At 39.2% G+C, this 25,044-nt stretch overlaps 1 protein-coding gene across 1 annotated transcript in view; it reads left to right on the plus strand.

Annotated features, from left to right (window-relative positions):
* DLGAP1 (DLG associated protein 1) overlaps positions 1-25,044 on the plus strand; it is a 632,647-nt gene that overhangs the window by 385,429 nt on the left and 222,174 nt on the right. Inside the window, exon 4 of the mRNA XM_034762696.1 lies at positions 22,466-23,491. Coding sequence (XP_034618587.1) covers positions 22,538-23,491 — 954 coding nt within the window. The 5' untranslated portion in view covers positions 22,466-22,537. The remainder of the gene's footprint in view (positions 1-22,465; positions 23,492-25,044) is intronic.

Genomic DNA, 25,044 nt, shown 5'->3' on the forward strand with positions numbered 1-25,044 from the left:
GCACTGTCAGTATTATTCATTCTACAGACGGCAAGGATTTCCTGTTTCACACATCGTTTCATAATCTCAGATGTGCAATCATATGTCACATGTACAGCACTTCTCACAGGGAAGCACTGAAGAAACACTTTGATGCACTAGATAGCAATCTGTAGTGGAGGACAGCAGTTTTTACTAGCACTTGCCACAGTGCAAGGCCCTTCTTACTTGAGTCCAGTGAGCCATTCACAATGGAGATATTTTTCCACTGACACAGATCCAGACTGTATTTGCATGAACCATGCTTCCCCACTGTAGGTTGATGGCATAAAGCCTAATCTATCCATATGCTCATGTGTGCTCTGGAATTGCAGAGGCATGGTGACAAATTGGCAATTGCTACTGTTCCTGTGGGCGTCACTGAGCTATTGCTGATTTCCTTCATCTCTTATAATGTGTGATGTTCTGGGAAGTTATGCACATTCTGTTTCTTCGTGCTGCACAGGGAGCTGAACTCCAAGAAGTTAAGAAATATGGCCCATGTCCCTTGAGATGTAATTGACCTGTACGTGAAACAGTGGGTCAATACTGCTATTTTAATAGTAGGAAAAGTTTTTCTAGAGTGGTTTAACCCTGCCATACAATGCTGCTGAGCACCAGCATGAGTTTCACAGATAATGGGACATGTGTGGCTAAAGCCACTGCACTGCTTTGAAAAATCTTGCGGAAAAAAAATCTACATGGAAAACATCCATCACCATTTAATGTGCATTGGGTGCTTTTGAAAATCTCCCTCTTAACTGTTGGCAAATGTTAATATTTAGCACACTGCCATATCTGAGGTACCACAGCTATTTCCTGTTCTTAGCAAAGGGAAATAGCAGCAGTACCTCAGATACTGTGTACTGTGGTGTCTTTAATATTGGTAAAAAACAGCCTTCTTAATGGGCATCTTTTGGGGCGGAGTGGGGGGGGAGGGAGTTCTTCATGTCTGTCTGTAAAGTACCTACTACTCTTTCAGCAGTATGTAAATATTTAATAATAATACAGAATAATTCATAATTTAATAGTGTTTAAATCCAGAAGGGACCATTAGATCATCTAGTCCAATCTCCTGTATCTCCCAGGTCATTATTTTTCATCCAGATACCCATATATTAACCCCAAAAATTTTAGTTAGACTAAAACATTTTAATCCTCAGAAAACTAAACTGTGTGCCACAGGGAGAGAACAGGAGAGACCGAGGTACCCCCAGCGCTCATTGCCGCTACAATGGCAGGGTATTGATTAGGTGAGATATGCCCAGATGATTTTAGCAGCCTAAGCATGACAGAGGAAGGGGAAAAACCACCAATATGCCAGCCAATCTGACCTGGGGGAAAATTCCTTCCCAAACCCAAATCTGTTGATCAGTGTGTCCCTGAGCATGTGAGTAAGACACTCCAACCAGGCATCCAGAAAGAGAATTAATAATAAATGGTATTAAAAAGCTATATTAAAAAGCTGTTGATATAGGTAATAATAAGACTTGACATTCTGTAGCATATTTCATCCCATTTGTGGTGCCTAATCCATCTTCATATCTGTTTACATTCAAGCGCTGTTGAATTTTGCATTATTCAAAAATGAATAGGCAAGTTGACAGTGAGATTTTTAAAGGCTGATATGATCATCTGAAACTAAAGATTGTACCAAATATATTTATGGTATGATCATATGATCATTTCTACCCTTAAAAAAAAAAAAGTCTAGCACATTCTAGTTCAGTAATAGTGAGCTAGATTTTAGTTATTCATCCCTTTGGCAGCCCAAAATACAGTAGGATTCAGTAAGAGACTGTGAAACGGTTGTTTATTTGAAATCCTGTTGAATATTTCATATTAGAGCTATCAATAAGCTTACTGGACAGCAGAGTAGTCTTGCTAGCTGGATGATTTGTGCAGACAGACGCTGAGAAAATCATACATTGTGGAGTTTAGTTAGTTCTGAAAACTAGGCTGTCACTAAATATTTAACAGAGAAATCTTCAATGAATAACTTGTAAGGAAAGTCAGATAATTGTCCTAATTCTGCCAATTGTCATTAGAAGGGGTTTAAAATAGAGATCTTTTACCAAAATTATCTCTGATGTTTCCATTGAAGTCACTGGAGTTATGTCATGGATGGCCCATTATTGTAATAATACTATTCAGTGCATGTTTATTTTGACTGCATGGGAAATTAATCTCCATTTTGGCTGTTAGTACAATTTTAAAAACTGTTTTTAGATAGTGGTCCAAATCCTGCTCTCTGATATGCATATACATATCACCCAGGAGGGGAATAGTCTTTTTTTGTCCAGAGGCACCAAGCTATAAAAAGGGGAAAATATATTACTGCGTTTTGCTTACATTTAAAAATCTTTGAGCAGAGGCCAAACTTGATACATTTGAGCTCCAAAATGAAGATTTCAGAGTTGAGAGTGTGAAAATATCATTTATAAACAAACATGAGAATGACCTTTTTATGGAAACTGTTTTGTAATCTTTATACAATGGAGGCTACCTAGACTTGCTATAATAGCTAAGCGTTCATTTAAGTTAGTGGGAGTCTTTCCATTGACTTCACTGGGTTTTAGATCAGGCCCTTAAACATCTTATCAAAGGAAGTCAAATTTCAAAGCTTCTTAATACAATACATTCTACTCTGTGATGTTTTTGTATTTACAAAATAAACACACAGAAAGAAAATATAAGGACTCGGGGACAGCTGATATTCCCACTATGCCATTGGGAGACCATGCAGAGGCACAGCCAGGAAGCCTAAAAAGAGTAGGTGCTGCAGGAAGTACCACCCAAGCGGCCCAAGTGACAGTACCTGCGACACTCTGCCAAGCACCCTTTTAAACCTCAGGGGTTGCTCTAGGAAGTTGTCTGGGCAACCACACAGCCGCCCGAGGTAAACGCTGCCCAGCCTGAGCCCGCACCCAACCCCCCTGCCCCAGCCCAGAGCCTGCACCCCACACTCAAACTCCCTCCCAGAGCCTGCACTCCGCACCTCTGCCCCAGCCCAGAGCCCACACCCCATGCCCAAACTCCCTCCCAGAGTCCTCACCCTGCCCCAGCCTGGTGAAAGTGAGAGAGGAGAACAAGCGAGGGAGGGGGGATGGAGTGAGCGGGGCCTCAGAGAAGGGGTGGGATGGGGGCGTGGCCTCAGAGCAAGGGGCAGGGCAAGAGTGTTTGGGTTTGTGCAGTTAGACAGTTGACAACCCTACCTCCAACTCCTGCCCAGTGACTCTTGTCTCTGGTGGGCAGACCTCAGCCCAGCTGTGACTTCTAAGCCAGACTGCCTACACCCTGATCCCTTACAGAAAGAGACATAGATATAATTTGTTTATAATTGTCATAATACAACAGAAATTCTCCTTCCAATTTATTGTTTCATCTAATGACACACTCAGCAATGCCACATGTCAAAGCAGCAGTCACTAAATAAATTTCTGGTTTAAGTTAACTTCTTGTTTGTTCCTTTAGACTAGTTGATATCAGCGTGCAGTCCTCCTGTCATTGATGAATTGATTTAAAGACTTGTTATAAATCAGAATACAAAAACATTACAGGTAATAACACAAGTATATTTATTGTCATAACATAAAATAATACTTAACACATCTTTTTTATTATCAGGAATCTCATTGGTAGTCTTCAAAGGCTTTTTGGTAATGGTCTGAGATCACCCTCATCACTATTATGTTAAGACCGTAGAAGTCTCTTTTAGACCACAATTTTAATGGAATTAAACCAGCATTAAGGGTCTCAACAGAGTTTTCTTCTGTCTATTTATTCTGGCAGAAATCAACAATCCTTTTCTTTTGATAACAACTCTTTCCCAGATTCTGTCCCAAACCTCCTGCCCAGATGCCCTTGACCTATCATTCACTTTTCAGCTGGGAGAGGAGATGAATGACTTTTTTGAAAGCTATTATGAACATGACTGTGTAATCATCCGGCAATGAATGCAGCCTAAAAAAATCCTGTAATCTCCTTTCTCCCTTAGGGAGACTGGAGTCACCCCTTCTTAGCATTGTACATTTCCACTAATATAAAAAATACCAGGATAGACTGACATTACTTAGGTGTTCTGATTTAAGGCAACATTTTCAATAGCTTATATGATGCATGTGAGTTTGTGTATTTTAAATTTCCCTATGCACGGTGCTTTACAGAACTGTCTAATGGATATTGTGAGGTAAAATAATAGGCCTTTGCCCCACCCTACCTCTCAGCCATATTTCTCTCTGAATCTGTATTCTGAACCCGAAGCATAAAGGAAGGATGAGATCTGATAAAAGATATACATGTATCCCAGTATACTTATGAGTGGCTCAGTACAGTCAAACTGAGCAAGCAGTATAGAAACTCTGTGTACAGTGGCCGAATTCTCTGCTGCTGTTATTGCTATAGCTCCATTGAAGTCCATGGAATTGTGTCAGTTTACAGCACTAGAGATTTTGTCCCATTATGTCTTTCCTTCATTTCTTTCTGTAGCTATTTTTATATTCACCTACTTCAGACTAACAAGGGGAGTGAGGGGTGGTTTAATCACTAGTAGAAATAAATTCTGGCTTACTTTCATTTTTTCTGAGAATGGCAGGCACTGAAACCCAGCTCCCTACATAGATATCATATGATATATGAATAATGTAATCAGAATTCTTCCTGGGAGACTGTGATGGTTCTGGGGGCACCCAGGACTGTGAGTCACCTTTTGTTACTCCCTGCCTCTAGCATGAGGGAGTCTTGCCTTTGCTTGGCTAAGTGTCAGTTCACTAATTGCAAGCCACTCAACCACTCTTCTCTGGGCTACGCCAGCCCTCACTTCATCTTGCAGGTTAATAATAGGTGCAACCCAGTCCCTGAGTCCCTTTGAATCATTCCCCTGTGATATCCAGCCGCTGACACTGGCTACTCACAGAAATCCCAGCTCCTCTGCCCTCAAAGGGCCGTGTGCCCCATTTGATTAGTCTTACCTTGTATCGCCACTCCTGTGAAATCACAGAGCACTTATGACTGCTTGTAATAAAACAAAAGAATAAATTTTTAACCTAGAAACGAGAGAATGGTGGACAAAAATGGTTACAACACAAAACAAAATCATAAGTTGTGAACCTGGGTCTGCACTTCTTAACAGTTTCCTTTTCTATCTAATAAAGTAGGTTCCCTCCCCCACCAAAGTTCAGTCTGTTGCAGCGTTGTCTGGCTTCACAGAAAGTAGGATTCAATTTTTAATGAGAACATCTTGCTCCTCAAGATGTCTTCAAGAGGTTTTGATTGTTTGCAGTTGTCTCTGATGGTTTTCCATTGAAAGTCTTGGGATTGAGCAAAGCTAAGCAGTTGAGCTTTGCATTATATCACCAGCTAAACAACTTCGGGTGACAACTTTCTTCTATCTGAATGGGTCATCACTGAAACGTATTATCCCCTGGTGACTACATTTTAGTCCAAGTCCAGAAAGCATACTTGCAGTATAAATACACCTCTACCTTGATATAACGCTACCTGATATAACACAAATTCGGATATAACACGGTAAAGCAGTGCACCGGGGGGAGCAGGGCTGCGCACTCTGGTGGATCAAGGCAAGTTCAATATAACGCGTTTTCACCTATAACCCGGTAAGATTTTTTTGGCTCCCGAGTACAGCTTTATATCAAGGTAGAGGTGTACATTATCCCTTAAATATCACCCATACTTGTATCTCACAATGATTATGAATCTTGACAGGTTACGAGCTTTCTGTAGATATTTTACATGTTACACTTTATGGATAAATATCCTGTACAACATGTTTGGTGTAGTGAGTTTGTCAGGTTTGGGTTGAGTGTTGTTTGCAAAGAACAGGGGACCCTTTGCCTAGGAACTTCTGTGTCACATAGACAAATGAGGTGAAACAAACAGAAACTGATCCGTTTACTTATATTTTTGTGGTAGTTTTTACCTTAACTTAAAGAACATTCTCTTTTTAAAATGTCTGAAATTTTAAGTGAATTTAATGCTCTTAAGGTGTCAGATTGACACTTACAGAAACAGGTACCCTCCATTTATCCACTGAACAGATAACTACTAAATCCAGACTCTAAAATAGCAAATTTACATTTGCCCATGTCCCTTCTGTAGGCCTTTGGTTGTTTGGGTTTTTGATGGGGACAGGGGGTTCAGCTACAGTGTCTTAAAATAATATGATCTGATGCTGCTGTAGTTCAGATTTCATAACTCTAGTGCATACAATACTTTGCTAGGACACACATGCATCGCTGTTTTAATTATGGTTGGCCAAATTTCTAGAATGTGAGGTTTGATGATGATTTCTAGGTCTGGCTTTATTGCGAACCTCCCAAGCAAAAGAAATGTAGTCTGAAATAGCGTTTAACACAGCCCTGAATCTTTCATTTCACACTGCTCTCTGTATCCTGCAAACTACATGTCAATAAGCACTGATGCTGTAGTCATGAATGTAAGTTAAAAGTACAGCCAGGACACTGGTTGTAATTGTGAGTTACAATGGGAAAAATCTAGAACAATGTCACTGGTTTCAGTAGGATTACTCTAGATTTACATGTTCTATTTGAGATCAGAATGTCGGCCATCATGTGATGCTATTTTAAGAATATGAAGAATATTGCTTTTGGTTAACACTCAATCTCAAACATATGAACATTTCTTAGCCTATTTTCAGAACTGATAACAAGCTTAATCTACGTATAGGTTCATTTCAAAACCTGATCGCACTGGACAACATGGCCATAACCTTAATTTGTCCGTTGTGTATTTTAGTGATGATTCATATTTGTTATCAATAGAGGCTAATGTGCTAATGTAGCTATTTGCTTGAACCTGCATTCTTGAACAGAATTTGGCCAATGCAGTTGATGCTTTTGTCACACTTCTTGGATTTCAGGTGTTCCAATTCCATGTTTCTTTAGAAATAAAAAACCTGCTTTTGTGAACTTTTAAAGAACAACAAATTGTAAATGTTTCCAAGTTATCTTGGGTGATAGAGGGGGCATGGGTGATTTAGGGATACGTAATGGGAGAGGACAGAGCCACTACTGTTTGGCATCAGTTCAAAATCTGATCCAGATGGTAGTGACCAAAGCCTAAGTAATATTTGTAAAATGAGTTTGCTTTAATTATTTTTTTTATTTATTGTATTGTGGTAGAGACACATGAGAAGACATGATCCCTGCTTTGCAGAGTTCACAATCTGAGCTCACTCTAGTTCTTAATGGATAGTTCACCACATCAGAAGTAGTATCCATCTGTGCTTATTTTGATACAATCCCTGGTGGAAGTTATGCTTGTAAATACCCACTTCAATAATAGGAGACTAGCCAACAGTTGTAAATTACATATTTTTGTAAATGGTGTTTATGTATAAAAATAGACGAGTTAATAGTTTAATTGTTTGGGGAAGTGATATATCTTTGTATGAATGTCATACTGCTTCCTTGTGCTCACTGTTAAAACTGACAGGATTTCTGGTGGCATGTTTGTATATTTTATTGGAATTTTTTTCTTTGCGATACCCCTGATTGATACATACAAAATTGATTTAAGGTCTGGGTGAAATAAGACCTACAGGAGTGATTTGAAGTCTGGATAACCTGTTTTACTATGAGAGACTAAGAAGCTCAGTCCATTTAGCTAATGAAAGGGAAACTTAAGAGGTACTTTATCATAGTCTAGAAGTGCCTACGTGGGGAGAAGATTTTTGATGACGGAGGGCTCTTACGTCTGGGAGACAAAAGCATAATGAGATCAAATGGCTGGAAGCTGAAACTAGATGAAATTAGACTGAAAATAAGATACAGATATTTAAACTTCAGAATAATGAACTATTAGAGCATCTTTCAAAGGGATGTGGTACAGTCTCCATTGCTTAAAGTCTTTAAATCAAGAGTGGATGTCTTTCTAAAAGATGTGATGGGGATCAACCAGGTTATATATAAGTTGTGGACCTGATGCAGGAATTAAAGAATGAATTTCTATGGCCTGTATTATACAGGAGGTCAATTAGATAGTGATTATGTCCCTTCTGCACTTAAAAATTGATTATTCTGGTATTCAATTGAGTATCTGCCCAGTGTTTTGAATGGAAAGGCAGGATTTCTGCTGAATAGCAAAGACATAATAATCAAAGTTTTTTTATTACCTTCAAACTAGTGAGCCTTCTCAGTCTTAACGAGAGAGGTTCTAAGATTAAACATATTCTGTTCCTTTTCACTCTAAGCCTGATTTTCATGTTACTTAAATTGTCAATCAGGAGTAACTCCACTGAGGTCCATGGAGTTATACCAGTGAATGACTGATGAAAGCCAAGACAGAACCTGTTTCCATCCTAGTGCCCAGGCAATGCTGCTGGGATCATACCATCTCTCCCCCAAAATTAGGGTTAAGGTGGGCTATAAAGTGGGGGTTGTCTCCCTGCCGTGCCAATCATAGGAGCCCTGCACACACCCCCACCACCGTGTTTCCGCTCCTGTAACAAACATCTCATTTAAATCCTTTACCAAACCATTCATCTGATCACTGTATCCCTTCCTGATGGAGTACCTGCACTGGACATCTGCCCCTCACTTATGTAATGAGTTGCGATATCATAGCCTAACTCTCGTTTCCTGCTCACCCTAACTAAACCCTCCCCCAAACCTGCTGGGCGGCAGGCGAAATAACCCCTACTCTGAAAAAATTCCTTCCCATCCCCCTGAGAAAGGAGTGGCTAACGCAGTGCCCACAGCAGATCCTGACCAAACCTGGAATTTCATTACTTGCGAGGTTGCGGGTTGTTCTGCCTGATTTGGGAAACAAGGGTTATCTCCTGCTGGGCTCACTCTTTATCAACTTCTTCTCTTGTGGTCCTTGAGCATTGTCATGCTGATCCATTCTGCATCTGCAGCAATGTCCATGCCTCTCTACCACCCACCTTAAAGCCCCCCGGCAAGTGTGACAATTTCTACACACACACACACACACACCCCGCTTAAGGTACAGTGCAGTCATTTTTCCTGTCCTGTAGAGCTAAATAGACAACATACAGTAATAGGGCTGGAGATGTGACAAAGTCAGGCATCCTTCAGTACTAACATGATATTTCACCTCTACTGTTTGTAATGCATTTCTAGAGAGAACATATGCAGTGACTGAGACTACATGGCTTGAATTCTGTTAATTATGTATACAGGAACAAGAAGTACATCTAACAAGCCTCCACTGGGGGCTCCGTCTTTTTCTTTTGAGAACCAATGCTTCAGAATTAACCATCTCTGACCTCACTAATTTGATGAAGAATCAGTCCCAGACCATGCAAATAAAGATCAGTCAGTCAACTACACACAACTCTAGAGCTGGCCAGTTCAATCCAGGATATCAGAGAGTTTATTCATTGTTTCTTTTGAGCTTCTTAGTCAAGTTCCTACATCCCTATTTTTACAAAACTGAGGCAATAACTGGTAGCAAATAATTGATGCAATGGATTTTGCCTCCTGGTTTGCTAATTGTCCACAAGCAATTTCTGAATTTCTCATACTTGTTCAATATTTTAAATTATTAATTGAATAGTTTCTGTGAGTGATTTTTAGTTGTGTTATTTGCAAGTTGTTCACTGCAAGTATTCAAAATCCAATATTTGAGCTATGTTAGTTTTGATTTGACCCATGGAGTACACAGCATTCTTTTCTGCTACTTAACTGGATGAGCATAACTCTTAAAATCAGGTTCTTTTTGTGACTATGGAAGTTCAGAACTTGCATGAGTATTCTATGCTGCTGTCTTAAAATTAACAGTTTGCATACACATTCAGGCCACTGAACCAAGTCACTGAAATATTCCTGAAAAATGAACACAAAAAGGCCATGAACATAGCTGAAGCAAATTACATTTTTGTTTGGACAAATATTAGTGGAAATATTTTGAGGTATTTAACCAAATCTTCAATTTTCCCAGTCAGGCTGATGGCCAAAAGAGAATCCAAAATTGTGATTGTAGGCTTTTAAAAGCCTTTAAACTATATTTATTTAAAATATATATATTAAGTGCTTCCATATTTAAGGTGGAGTTGAATTGATCTTTACATATAAATACAGATTAACTTCCTTAAAACTACAGCACTGTTTGAGCACCGAATGCATTTTCTAAGAATTTATAAGTAAATCAATTAATTAGTTTAAGTTAAAATTAATTTTAAAATGGTCCCTAACTGTATTTTCATACCTTAACATGTTTGGATTTCTTTTGAATTTATAATGCTTCGTTTGGTGATAATTATAACATCCCTGTTCTATTTTACCCTCATATTTGATATTTACTCAATTTTAGTGCCATTTTGCTGCAGGGTTTTTGTTTGTTTTTGTTTTAATCTGGGAATATAGTTAGATGTATTAAACTTGTAAATTATGGAACAAACCAATCAAGCAGTACAGTGTCAACAAAAACTAATATGGTAAATTTTGGCAGTTCAGTACAGTGAATTAGAAATCCTTTCATGAATTATACGAGAGCTTTACATTTCTTTTTGTTAACTGTCTGTTTAAACAACATGATACATTTACCAGTACCAATACCTTCAGATAATCCTTTTATGTGTGTCAACTAATCTCAAGAGTCCACCATATTAACATTTTTATAATAAAAGAGTGTGTGGAAATTAGCTCAGGAAAAATCCAAGCTCCTTCTGATCTTGCGATTTAGATAAAAGTGAGATGAACTGAGCATTAATTATTTGGCTCCTGTTGCTTCTAGAATGAGGAGTTTGTAGAAGATGATTTTGAAGAGGGCATTCTAAAAAGTAATTCCAGTTTTGAGCTAAGCAAAGGTATTTTGTTTCTATCTTATCAACTGTCTTTGCCGAGGTGGTATATATAAGGTATTTCAAAAAATTCCTTAGGGTAGTTCCTCAAGCATATTTCCTGCAGCAGTTGGTAGGCCCTTTATATAAGTGAAACTTCCTCACATCTGTATCTCTGGCCTGGTTTCTTGGTGTCCCATTGAAGAGATGTGGTCTGGGCAGATAACTGGTAGGAATCAGAGCTCTATGAGGAATCTTCAGGATCCCCCTAATTTCTCCAAAGCATTCATACATCATTCACAACACTGTCACTGAGCCCTACCTTACAAATATTTTTTTCCCAAGAACTAAAAACCCATCAGCACCATATCGTAGTCTGGCAAAATTCTGAATATATTCAAGGCTGTATAATACCTAGCTTGACTGTGAAATGGGTTCCCCTGATAATATTTTCAAGGGTATTTTTATGGGGCCTTACAATTGGTTGTCCAGTGACACTCTGGTGGCAGCATATGGAATTCCCAGCTACTGAGGCCAATGGTCTCATCTTTCTTGTCATGTCACTAAGCCCTTGCAAGTTCTTATGTTGCCCTGGTGAGGCTGTTCCATTAGACACTCAATTATATTTTATTTGGAATGGAGGGGTAGGCAACAAACCTTCAAGAAAAGCATCATCAGAATTAAGGTTGTTGGTATTATTCCACCACTAGTTCCAGCAGCTGACAACCTGGTCCAGGACAAGAGGCAAATGGAAAGCTTACAGAATGTGATATTGACATCCTTTGTGGAATATAATGTTGCTTGGACTTAGAAGTGTACCATATAAGAAGTAAAGAGTCATTGGCCGGGGGTAGTGAAAGAAAACAAAGAATCCTATATTTCTGTTTAAGTAGGTCAAGGCCTACAAGCACTCCATGCTGAAAGCAAGAGCAATGGAAAGTGCCTTATAAAACTATATTTTATTATGTTTAAGACAGCCTGGTACTCTCAGCTGAGGGGGGGGGGAATGAAGTGTTTTATTTAAAACAATGTTCAGTTTGATTTTTAAATAATAAGAAATGTGAATCTAAAAATAAGAGCCATTTTAGTAAAATGAATTTCTGAATTTAATATGTCACTATTTGAAAGCATGTAAAGTCACATACACACAAACGCCCATCACCATAAAAACTTAGGCATAATGGTATGTGTTGTGCATGGGGTAGACCCCTGCACATGGGACTAAGAAAAGCCAGGCACCTGACGTGAATGTGAATACTGTAATTTCAGGATGGCATACAGTAACCCTCTTAGAACCACACAAACAGTTGTCTGGCTATACTGAAAGGAGGACAGGAGACATTTGATACAGTTTTGATCAAGCTGAAACTTTATTATTAGATGTCTGGGACTACCCAGCAGATTAAAATGTACAGTGCAAGTAACTACATGTTCATTCAATAACTACCCAGGGACGCTTCCGCCAGCCTTCCCCCTCCCCCGTTTTTTTCCATCCAGGTGCCTCAGCCAACCCATTGCTGGGACCTTACCATCCACCCCCCCCATATGAGGGTTAAGGTGGGCAATCAGAAGGGGGGTTGGCTCCCTGCCATACCATTCATAGGAGCCCCAAACCCCTCCCCCCATTCCATTCCTTTAACCAATACCTCCTTTTAAAATCCTTTACCAGCACATGCTGCCTCACCTGCTCCATGGAGAAAGGGCTTCTCATGTCTGGGTTTGCTTCTTTTCAACCCCTCGCCCTTCCAGACCCAGGCGGTGAGTTTGCAGCTCTATGCTATATCCACACCCCCTTTTGCAGCAGCTTCTGACCTCTTCCCCTCCACTCCAGCCCCCCCAAGCACTGTTCCCTTTTTCTCAGCAAACGGGACAATCCCCCCCCCACACACACACACACACTTAAAGGTGGAGTGTGGTCCATATCTGAGGTCAGAATTTTGCCCTGATTCTTGCTGCAAAAATGGTGTGCTACAGAGTTTCACGAGGCTCAGACTATAAACTAGCTAGCAAAATGTGGATTAGTAATCTTGCAGATGCAACTGTGGATAATGTTAGTGGAAGTCCCCTGTAGGCTTTGATCAGCAGTGTTCATTATTCTGTTGTAAAATAATTACTGATTACCACAATGGCTGTCCTTTGATCAGTGATGTATAGTGTCCGGATGACTCAGATCAAATCCTGCTTTTATAATATAAATTAAAGATGACCTTTTTTTAAAAAAAAAAAATGACCAGGATTTGACAACATTAAAATACCTGACTTTTACAAGAATAGTATTGTACATTACATGCATTGTATGTAGGTTTTATCTGCTGAGCATCACATTCTGATTGAAAACACAAGCCTTCAACAGTTTGTAAGTGAATAATGTATACAAAATGAGTCCTTCTGCATGTAAGTTCTTAACGTAGCACTTCTTGTGGCAGTAATTCCCTGTTCACAAAACCTTCGGTGTTGTTGGGATGTCCAGAGTATATTCTGGGACTTGCCTCTACTGAGAATGCAAGACAGGTTCCTTCTCTGTGTGATCCTGAGCAGTTGAGTCATTTGAATGCTATGCGACCAGCATGCAGTGATCCAGATTCTCCTTTCCCTTTATGATGAAATAATAGAGAATCTCTGTGCCACTACAATAAGTGAAAGATCTTTAGAATTCACAACCAAAACAGGTACTCTGCAGATCCTTAGGTTTCAAGTGAGGTAAATGACACAAGCCAGCCAAGTGGTATATAACCATATAGTTCCAAATTATGGTATTTTGCTTTTCTTCTCCTCAAATATCCCTCTTGAACTTTCATGTAACACTGTTAACAGAATGCTAAGGTAGCATTCAAAAGTCAGAAAATAGAATTAGAGCTTCCTTAAACTGATCTCCTTAAACATATACTTTACAATATAATCTTTAAATGTATATTCACATAGTGTTTCCCAAATAGTACAATTTAATATATTTTCACACACACACATTATACACATCCCTCTCCCTCTTCTTCTCTCTGTGTGTATATATACATACACATTTCTAGTAATTTAAGAATTTGATTATGAACAATAGTAAAGGATTCATAACAAGACAAACTTTCCAATTATATATATAATAATGTGTGTAACATAATATATTGCTCATCTAGACATTTTAATGCATTAAAAGCAGCTGGGTCATTTTCCTCCTCAGAGGCAAGAATAGAAAATGGCAATTATGAATCTGCGATAGGACCTACAGTACCACAAATTCTACATACAATATGCTGCACCCTACCCTAAGAGAGAGATTCTGTACTGAAGTACCACAGAAAATGCATGACTACAAGCAGTCTAATTATATAGTATATCATTATTTATCATAATGGACCTGACTTTGAAACACATTAAGGATCAATTGTGTGTGTGTGTGAATGAGGTAAGTGGGAGTGAAAATTATCACTGTTTGCCATTTTTATATGCAGTTCCCAGATTTGTGCATGCAATCCAAATAATTGCACAGCTAACATGATTAAAATTCAGTCTCAATATGTCAAAATGTTGCAGAGATGTATCACTGTTGCAGCTTTTGCAGACTTTGTAATGGTATTTGAATGTGACTCACAGATTAATTATGTGTTAGAAAGTTCTTGCAGTGACTACAATCTTAGTGACACACTCAGAGAAGAATTAATTTATTATTAGTCATAGAGACAAAAAACTACAGATAACATGATAAGCTTGGACTTCAATACTGTCTCACCACAAACACCCATTTTGGTGAAAATGTGGTTCCTATGTGGCTATAACATTTAGAACCCCCAAAATGTATTTCCAGTAGGTGTATCTAATGCAGTGGGTCATTTGTGATCACATTCTAGGACAGGAGTTCTCAAACTGGCGTGTCGGGACCCCTGAGGGGGTTGTGAGTTATTACATGGGGGTCGCAAGCTGTCAGCATCCACCCAAAGCCCAACTTTGCCTCCAGCATTTATAATAGTGTTAAATATATTTAAAAGTGTTTTTAATTTATGGGGGGGGGTCAAACTCATTGGCTTGCTTTGTGAAAGGGGTCACTAGTACAAAAGTTTGAGAATCACTGTTCTAAGGTATATAAGTTTCTGGCACCCTTCACCACAGTCATTTGTGAACTTAAAAATGCTGGGGTATGATAACGCAAATAGGAAAAGTAGACAAGGACAAAAAAAGTGTTTTTGTTATAATCCGTCCATTCTAATCACATAATCCTGTTGTTTCTCTCTGTTGTGAGTTTTCCTTCAATGCTATGCTAATTTCAATACACTCCTCAAAGATCAACCAGCGTATGATTGTTTTTTTTGAGATACTCCCATTTATTGATCTGTCTATAAAGTTGGAACAAGCAGAACCTTTCTCTTGAGGATTCTCTTCAGCTGTTCAAAGCTGTAATTATAATTTAAACGTCATTTGCCTGGTCTGTCTGCTTGGCATGGCACCAAAATCTGCACATTCTTTTGAGACGTTTACCCTAAACACATTTCACTTCAGGACATATGCCAAAAAGGATTGGGAAAATTAATGGGGCATCTTATTTTCCTTTTGTTGGACTCGGGATACCTTTAACAAAGTACATGGGCACATCTTTTTACATACGTATCCTTGTATTTATTTATATACCTGCATTATTGTGATGTAATACTGACATTATTAAAGCCTATAGAAAGGCCAGGCCAGAATAACTGGTTGTAAAATATCGAGACCTGGGAGATTAGTGCTCTGTGTCATGACTGAGGAGTGTATGGCAGTTTGAGTCTCAGTTCAAATGTATTTTTCCTGTGTTTGTAGGGGGTTAGAACTCTTGAGGCAATCCCTGGTATACTCTGTTAACAGCTATTCTTTTTGGTGACACACATTAAGTATGTGGATGAAATTCTCAGGACTTACTTTGAGGATAAGGAGAATTTCCTCCATTTGTCCAGGATGGATACAATAGGATTAAATGTGAGAACTGTTATAGATGACAATATTAAAAAGCATATTTATGAGGAAATGTGTTCATATGTTCCAAATTGCCACACACAATACCTTTGGCAAGACTATTCTGTTTAGACACAGAGGTCCCAATTCAGGACAGCATCCCTATACAGGAAGGGTGCTTAAGTGCTTTCCTGAATCAGAGCCATAGTTTTAGTCTGACCCTGTCTGAAACTGAGATTACAAAATCAGGCTGTGACTCACTGAATGATAATTCAAAAGAATTATGTTCACTGCACAAAGAAAATGCAACCTCCAGAGCAATCTGGCCCTCATTTTCTCAGATGTGTACTGCAAGGATTACGTAATGTGGTTAGGTGGCTTTTACCCTTCAATAGGAAATCATACATTGCATACAAAGTAATTATTTGGTGTCAATATTGTATATTGCTAATACAGTTTTCATGTTCACTTGTTGCTCATAAAATTCTCAATTCCTTAAAGTTTTTCTATATTTAAACTATGCAATATAATACAAATATAATTAGGTGGTGGTTCCTTCAAATGACCTCTGCAAGTATCAGTTGTACTTTCTGTATGTTATGGAGTTTGTCTCATTATGAATCTTATGTTGTTGCATAATCAAATTCTGAAATTACTAGAAAAACAGTCAGTATTTACTACATATAATATATTGTCCACGTGAAAGAAATATCTAACCTATAATGTAATATTTTATAAAACACTAACTATAACCTATTTCTGAATACATAAGAATACACAAATGTTAATGCTACATTCTATATTTTCTGCTCTTCTCTGCTGTATTATCTACCCTCTATAAATAAGGCTACGATTTAGTCAGGGGTATTTTTAGTAAAAGTCATGGACAGGTAATGGGCAATAAACAAAAATTCACTGCCCCTGTCCTATCCATGAATTTTACTACAAATACCCCTGACTAAATCTTAGGTGCTCTGGGGAGGCCTGGGCACTGTTGTTGCTGCGGGGGCGGGGGACTCCGGGGGCTCTGCGGCTGGCTCTGGGACCAGGGACAAAAAAGCCCCCCGCCGAGGCAAAAAAGCCTCCCGCCGCCTGCCCCATCCCCCCCCCCCCGGCGGGGAGCGCAGCAGGGGAGGGTGCCGAGCCCGGCCGCGGGCCCGCTCTCCCCGACCGGCTGGAGCGCCGGGGGGGAGGGCGGCGAGCCCGGCCGGGACTCCGCTGCGGCCGGCGAGCCCAGTCGCGGCCCCGCTCTCGGGCTGGAGCACCGCACCACCCTCCTCCAGGTGCCGCCCCCAGCACATGCTTGGTGGGCTGGTGCCTGGAGCCAGCCCTGTCTGGGACCCCCTGAGCAGCTGGCCCCCTGAGTGGCTCCAGCAGCAGCCAGTGCGGCTCGCCCCGGGGTCACCCCAGCTGCTCGGGCAGCCCTGAGGTTATCTGCATTGACTGCTGCAGATGTCATGGAGATCCCGGAAAATCACAGAACCCGTGATCTCCGTGACAGACTCACAGCCTTATCTATAAATATTATGTGCACATGATTGTAACTAAAGAATTTTGCTACCTAATAGTTTCTTCATGTTTTATTATGAAACAAAAGTAACGTAGTTGTGTGATCTTCTCAGATAAAATTGGAGAGGCTGTGCTACATATCACTAAATCTTTTTAAAAGAGAGAGGTTTCCACAGACATATAAAACAGGAAACAGGTTTCTGGAAAGCATTGCACATTAATAAACACAGAATATAGATGATTTGTGTATCAGTTAATACAAATAAACATCATAATAGAGTCTATGTGCATAGAATACTTGAAAGCTTATAAAACTTGTTTATTCAGGTTCTGATGTTTTGTATGCCACTTTGATTCCAAACCATGTTAGTGGCATATGAATAATCTAGGGCACAGTGTTCCAGCACATTACATCATACCAACATATAACTGATATATGTATTGTGTACTGTAATATGTGTGGTCATCCTGAGTCAGTAATAAGTATGAATAGGTTTTTATCTCCTTCTCTCCTAAGGCATACTTAAAATAACAGTGGCAAACATAATACTGATTCTGAATAAGATTAGACTTCTCCAGCCTTACAAGATAATGTTTTATTTCTCTATTATGTCATCCATCACTATGCTATCGAGTGGTCTTATGTTCTTCTAGTCACAGAGCTGCTACTTCCATTGTTTATAAATCTGTAATATCTTCAGAAAGTATCCTTTATTATTTTTATGATTGATTAAACAGTCTTGGTTTGGCCAAGATATAACAATACAGCACAAACTCAATTTTCCTCATCTCAGCTACTTGTGATATGATCAGATTCCCCATTGGCTATTGATGACACTGAAAAATTCCTTGATAGGTTTAACCAATTTTGTTATGTAAAATAATATATAATCATATTAAATCATTCCCAAATGGGATGAGGGGATGCAGTTGTTTAATATTGTTTGTCAATGTTTCAAGTATTTTCTGAATGGAGTTTACATAGTAATGAAAACAAATGTGCTTTTTACTGTTCATAAGGATAGTCCTTTAAATATGTAGTAGAAGCACTGTAAACCTCTGTAAATAGGGAAACTATATCACCAGTATGCTTTATTCAATGTAATGTACATTAGCGCACCAACTTAGCCTGATACTTTTCTGTTTTTGTTAGATCCTCCTATAGTAGCAGAATAATTAAAGTACAATGGGACATATCTTTGTTAATTAGATATTTGATACGTAATAAAAGAATGGTGCTCATTTCTGGGTAGATATTTTCAGCATTATCATTTTCACAATAGTCAATGCAATGTAAGGACCTCCGTAATTTAATATAACAACAGCCTAAGGGTTAAGAATAAAAAAAATTCGACTCTGCCTTTACATTATATAGAACACATTTCTGGCTTTTATTCCATCTGTATCCATATCTTTAGATACTGCTGATCACTCCCTTCGCCATGGCAGCCTGTTTTTCCTCTTCTTGTTCTCCTGCCATTGTGAGATCTTCCGCACTGCTTTAGGTGTTTCTTTTTCTCCCTGATACCTTCTTTGTAGTGGTCCTGCCAGGCCTTATTCTTAGCCGCCTCCTCTTTACTGTAACCCTGCATACACTTGTGAGTGGAGAGGGTTATCTTCTTCATGGCAGTGACTTTCAAATCTTCTTTCTCACTCTCGGTCCAGTCCATTTTCTTCTGTTTATCCAGCATTTTCTCCTGGATGATTCATTGACAACACTGACTTAATACGGATATAAAACTGAACTCTTACTTTCCTCCTAAGCCTCTCCACCATCCGGTCGTCCAAGACCACAACTTGTCCATTAGTAAAATTATTCTCCTCTTCCATCAGTCAAACCACATCTTCCATCTCTTTGAAGCCCTCCACCTTGCGCACCGCATCTAGTTTAAACTTTTCATCTTTGCTTTCCCACATAGCTCTGCTGCAGCCTACAAATCAGACCTTTCCTCTTACAGTGCTCTTGCTCCTTCCCACAACCACTCCACCCCACCGGTGACACAGTCTATATATGCCATTCATTTCCTTTCCTTGCTCTCATCTCCACGACTTCTTCCATGCTGCCCCCTTATGCATGGAATGGCCTCCCTATCAAGGCTTCAAACTCTTCTCCCGGCTTTCCCCCCCCCCTTCTCATTCAAATTTCTCCTCTGCCAAATTGCTACTTTCACAATACCCACAAGTTGGGAATTCATAATAACATGGATAACTAAAAAATAAAAGTTGCTCAGTCACCATTCTGGATTTTTCTACTTCACCCTGTCTCCTTTAGGTCTATGTTTTAGATTGTAAGCTCTTTGGGAGTGGAATCGTTGCGATCATTTTCTTGTGTGGTGAACTTGTATTTTGTTAGTGCTAAAATAATTATGATGTAATCTTAAGGCTCACAATATGACAATGAAGGGATTTTTGTAAACATTATTACATGGTTGAAGCCCCCATTTGCCAAGCTTTATAGTGTGAACCTATATTCATAGATATTAAAGAATGGGGGAGACTTATTTGGTCATCAGGTCCATTTTGCAGAACTGTTCTTGATGGTATATTCTTTGCCAAGTTGCATTTTAAATTACTCAAGTAATAGAGCTACCACCATTTCCCTTGGGAATCATGGCTGTTCCACAGCCTAATAGATCATGTTGGTAAAGCTGTAAAGTGTTCTTTACAACTGCCGGATACTTTAAGTACTGTGTAGTTGACAAGACCTGAGCTCTGAATATAGTCTCTTTTAGTGCTTTTAAAAGTACTTTAGGTCATGTCTCTATTTGAGTAAACCAGTGAGCTCATCTTGTTTGAATATTTCAAATGCCATCTGTGATATTTTGAAAACTTTTTAGCATTCAAGGTCTCCGGACAGTGAACATTTTCTGCATTGCCCAGAGGTGGTATGGAAGAGTAAAATGCAGCACATCCGCATCAGATCTGTAGCATATCGAGAAACATTTTTAGCTTGCTAGAGATTCAGAGGAAAATATAAAATATGTTCTGGTTAATGCAAAACAGGCTTTGCTAGATCAAGACCAATTTAATGCCATCTTTGTGGTTGATTTTCCGGTAGATGTTATGTCTACATCTCATTAAAACATAAACACTTACCTGATGAAAATACCTTACAGTTTCCACTCCAGTTGCTACACAAGTCTTTCCACATTCCCAAGAAAGACTCAGACTGAAATAATGTTCCGAGAGATACAGTGCATTATCAGCCCCAATGGAAACAATAGTGTAGATGAGAAAGTTCCAGTTCACTTATCTTAAAAGAAGCTGCAAAGAGACTGCACAACAAGAACTCCCCAAAAAAGCCCAATGCTGCTGCATCATCCTTTTATGCACCAGCTCCTTAGACATTGCTGTGAATTATTTTACAACATTAGCAATTCATACATTAGTGGTGTAGATGTTGCAGCAACATTACTCCAACTGGTCCTTTGGACTACTAAATTTGCCACTGGTGAGATATGAACTGGGGACATGTAGATTGAAAGGTTGTAGTTACTGAATCACTTGAGCTAAAGGAATATATCTGGTTGCCAGTTGTAGTACTGTAACCTTTGAAAGTGACTCTGAGGCCAAATATTTCCAATCCACTCAAGTAACATACTCTTTTGCATTTGAAAAAGCAATGTAAAAGATTTGGTTGTACAAATCCCATTGACTTTAGAGGGAGCACTGATACTGAAACACTTTAGTTCTTTGAAAATTTATGAGAATAAGTCTGAACACCAAATACCAGTCCACTCTAAGTCTAAAATATTTCTGGTAAAGAGTAGGAGTAAGTCAATAGGTATGTAATGGTTCCAAAGGTGTGTACTGTAAAATGATTACAGTTGGGGTATGTTTTCATGGAGTCAGCATTATTATTATTTTATTATTGGTTTGATATTATGCTTATGTACTGGGGGCGGGAAAGGGGATGAAGTGCTCAGACAATATACTGTATAAATCTATGACAGTCCCCTTCTTCCTGTACCTCAACTTTATTCCTTGCTCAATCACAGGCCAGGGTTCTGTCTTTTCAGGGCTTTTCAAAAAGCATTACACAGAATTAAACCTCAGGGCTATTGTATGTAAACCCCTGATAAATTAATTTTAATAGTTCCCAGTTGATTTCAAAGGGCGCATACCATACTTTTACTAAAAACAAACATTTAATGCGCACAAAACTACCTTGTAAATAGTATTTGGATAACTATGAATAACTTTTAAACAAAAACTATTAAGCAGTACATTTACGGTGTTTTACGTAAATTTACAGTGTTCTCATACAGACTTTCCTCCTGGTCCTGTGTCAATCAACTACTGAGTCTGCTGGGCTGTTTTTAACTTCTTTGTTTGTAACCTTCCCTCTCCCACACACCCACCTTGGTCTCTGATTGAGTCAGCTTTCAGAGGATGACTAGGTTATCACCTGCCAGGTGAGTTGCCCACAATGAAAACATCATATAGAGCCTTAGAACAGCTACTGACCATATATGGTAACTGCCACATCATGTTCTGGAAGTTTCTGGGTCTTTCTAACTGTGTTACCCTGACCACCTCTCTGCACTTCTGCAAAGACACAGACTATCCAACTAAGATGCATAGCTCCCACACTGGTTCACTCCCCTGAAGAAATAAAGTCTCATGCTGCAATATAAAGCATGTGAGTTATTCTTAGTGTAGTATAAGAAAGAAAAGATGCTTACAATCTAAGTAGACAAAAGACATAAACTGAATGGAAAGTACACTTGAAGCCTGATCCAATATCCAGTGAAGTCAGTGGAGAGACTCTATACTTTGCATTGGGCCATAAGTAACCCAGAAAATGTTCTGAAAGAGCATGATTTTGTTTAATGAATTCAGGCCTGATCCTGCAAATATGCATGTGAGTAATTTGGGACCCACTCAATATACATATAAGAATTTGCACACATGCATAAGTGTTTGTAGGATTGGGGCCTTAGAGAGTACATGACAGCATTTTTACTGCTGTTAGTTAGTTAGCAATGGCGGGTTTTACAGAAGAAAATCTTCCCTTATCTAGTTTTCACTTGTTAGAACAAGTTTGCTTTTTGTAATTTGTTGAGCTATCCTTTCTGTGATGATATAAGGGGTGACCAATTGTCTAACAAAGGGGAGTGAGAAAGGATTTTATGTTTAAGATTTCTAATATTAAAGGCAATTATATGAAAAATATGCATGTCAATTACTGCATTGGTTTAAATATCTCACATCTTCTGTTGTTTTCCATTCTTCTAGGCCTTTCTCTGAGATCTGTCTGTAACGTAACTATACATATTAGATGACTTTGGGATACTCTTTACATCAACAATGAAAGGATTATCCAGCAACCGCAGTCATCATCATGGGATTACCTGTGACCCTCCATGTGACAGTCTGCCACATCACCCAGACAGGCAGCCATATTTGTTAAATCCAGTGGACCCTCACCCTGCAGATCACCCTTATTATACTCAGAGAAACTCTTTTCAGGCAGAATGCATGGTACCTTATAATGATCAAATTGCCAGCAGCACATTTCCTCGGCGACATTACAGTTCCCACCATGAACTTAAAGATGAGTGTGCTCTTGTTCCCCATGGAACAGCTAACAAAACTAATCGCATTCCTGCCAATCTTTTGGACCAGTTTGAAAGGCAGTTGCCTCTTAATCGTGATGGCTACCATACCTTACAATACAAACGGACTGCCGTGGAACATCGCAGTGACAGTCCAGGGAGGATCCGCCACTTAGTTCACTCTGTTCAAAAGCTCTTCACAAAGTCTCATTCTCTTGAGGGACCATCAAAGGGAAGTGTCAATGGTGGCAAAGCAAGCCCAGAGGAGACACAGACTATGAGGTATGGGAAGCGTAGCAAGAGTAAAGAAAGGAGGTCAGAAGGCAAGTCCAGATCCAATGCACCAGGATGGTGGAGTTCAGATGACAACTTGGACAATGATGTTTGCATTTATCATGGTCCCAGTGGAGTTATGACTATGGGAAGGTGCCCCGATCGTTCCACTTCTCAGTACTTTATGGAAGCCTATAATACTGTAAGTCAACATACTGTGAAGTCATCCAAAAGCAATAATGATGTCAAATGCTCTACTTGTGCAAACCTGCCCGTGAATTTGGATGCCCAGTTAATGAAGAAAAGCTCTTGGTCCTCTACATTGACAGTGAGCAGAGCCCGTGAGGTTTACCAGAAAGCTTCAGTTAATATGGATCAGACCCTAGTGAAGTCAGAGACATGTCAACAGGAGCGGTCTTGTCAATACCTTCAGGTATAGTATGTAGCACTGATTGCTGTTTACTGAATTGTTCTTTTTGCGGATGTTTTTTCATTCTGATATTTCAGAGGTCATCGTCTATCATGTTTTGAGAGGTCATTGGACATAGAAAAGGGAAAGGGGTAATCCAGATAAAATTTAAAATAAATTTGCATTTTATTGCTAAAAGTCAAGTTTCAAATGAACTTTTCCAGTGGGCAACAGGCTGATTTATTTATTTATTTATTTTTGCGCGTGTGGGAAGAATGAGAGCTTGGGGGGGGGAGGGTTGGATTCAAAAGGCAGTCACAGCAGGGACCTAGGGAATTGGAGGTTGCTTTGCTTGTATTTAGCATTACAATGTCACTCAACAGGATGTTACCAGCAGAGGTGCTGGAACAATTTTTCTAGTGGGGGTGCTGGGAGCCATTGTACCAAACTGAAAACCCCGTGTATATAATGGGAACCACTTCAAGCCTGGGGGTGCTGCAGCACCCCCTGCAACCTTAGTTCCAGCACTAATGGTTACCAGTATACAAATTCTTTGGTTTCTGTAATTTCAGGATTTGCCTTCATTAGTTCTTATTTTATTATGAAAATTGGCGACCCTTTGGAAACTTTGAGATGTCTTAATCCTTTATACACCAGTAAAAAAAACTGCTAGCTGTTTTTCCACAAAAGATTAAATAGTTATTGTAAAGGGTCCAGATTTGTGTATCTGGCTATTTCTCTTTCTTATGGCATTGATTCAAAAACATAAAATTGAAAGGCTGTAATGATTGCTTGTTCTGATTATACACTTTAAGAGTACATCACCTACTCCCTCACAAGCTGTTTGCAGTTAATAAAGCGTCACTATTTTTCACCAGTATTGTATCTTTAAATGTCAAGAATCAGATGTCTGCTCTTGGAGCTATCATACTGCCGGTGGATGTGTGTGGCAGAAACATGGATCAGAAAATATTAAAACTGTTTCATTCTTAGTTGAGCTGGGGATAGCTTTTATGCGTTTTAAACGAAGCAGTTATGGCACATCTAAGTGTATGTGTAAAATGGAATAACGTTACACAGAGAAGAGAGAAGACCATGAGGAAAAAAGAGGTTTGAGAAGAGAACTTTGTTTTGCTTTAAAATAGTGGGACTCTTGCATGTTTATATGTATACAGAGCCCATTTTTCTAACGTGGTTACCTTTATGGGACATTCCGTTTCACATTTTGTTGCTCAGGTCATTACTCAGATAAAGGGCAGGATTCAGATGTCCTAATAAGGCACCCACATTTTAGAATTGAGCTCTATAGGTTAAATGGCATATAAAATCATTTAGAATACTAAGCTTTGAAACTCTGTTTACAATATTTAAAAAAAGGATGTGTATATTTTCCATTAATTTATAGCAACATGGGGGAAGGGGAAATGGAGAAAGTATGTATTCTCAGGGTGTGCGTATAGATGCGCGTATGGAGTGGGGAGGGACTTTAGGGCTGAGTTACAATTTTAAAGGTTTGATACAGTAGTTTTCTTCAATCTGAGTTTTGGGAGCTAGAAGAAATTTTAATTTTGGAGTTG

The sequence above is a fragment of the Trachemys scripta genome, chromosome 2, assembly GCF_013100865.1.
Source record: "Trachemys scripta elegans isolate TJP31775 chromosome 2, CAS_Tse_1.0, whole genome shotgun sequence".
NCBI classification, from domain to species: Eukaryota; Metazoa; Chordata; order Testudines; family Emydidae; genus Trachemys; species Trachemys scripta.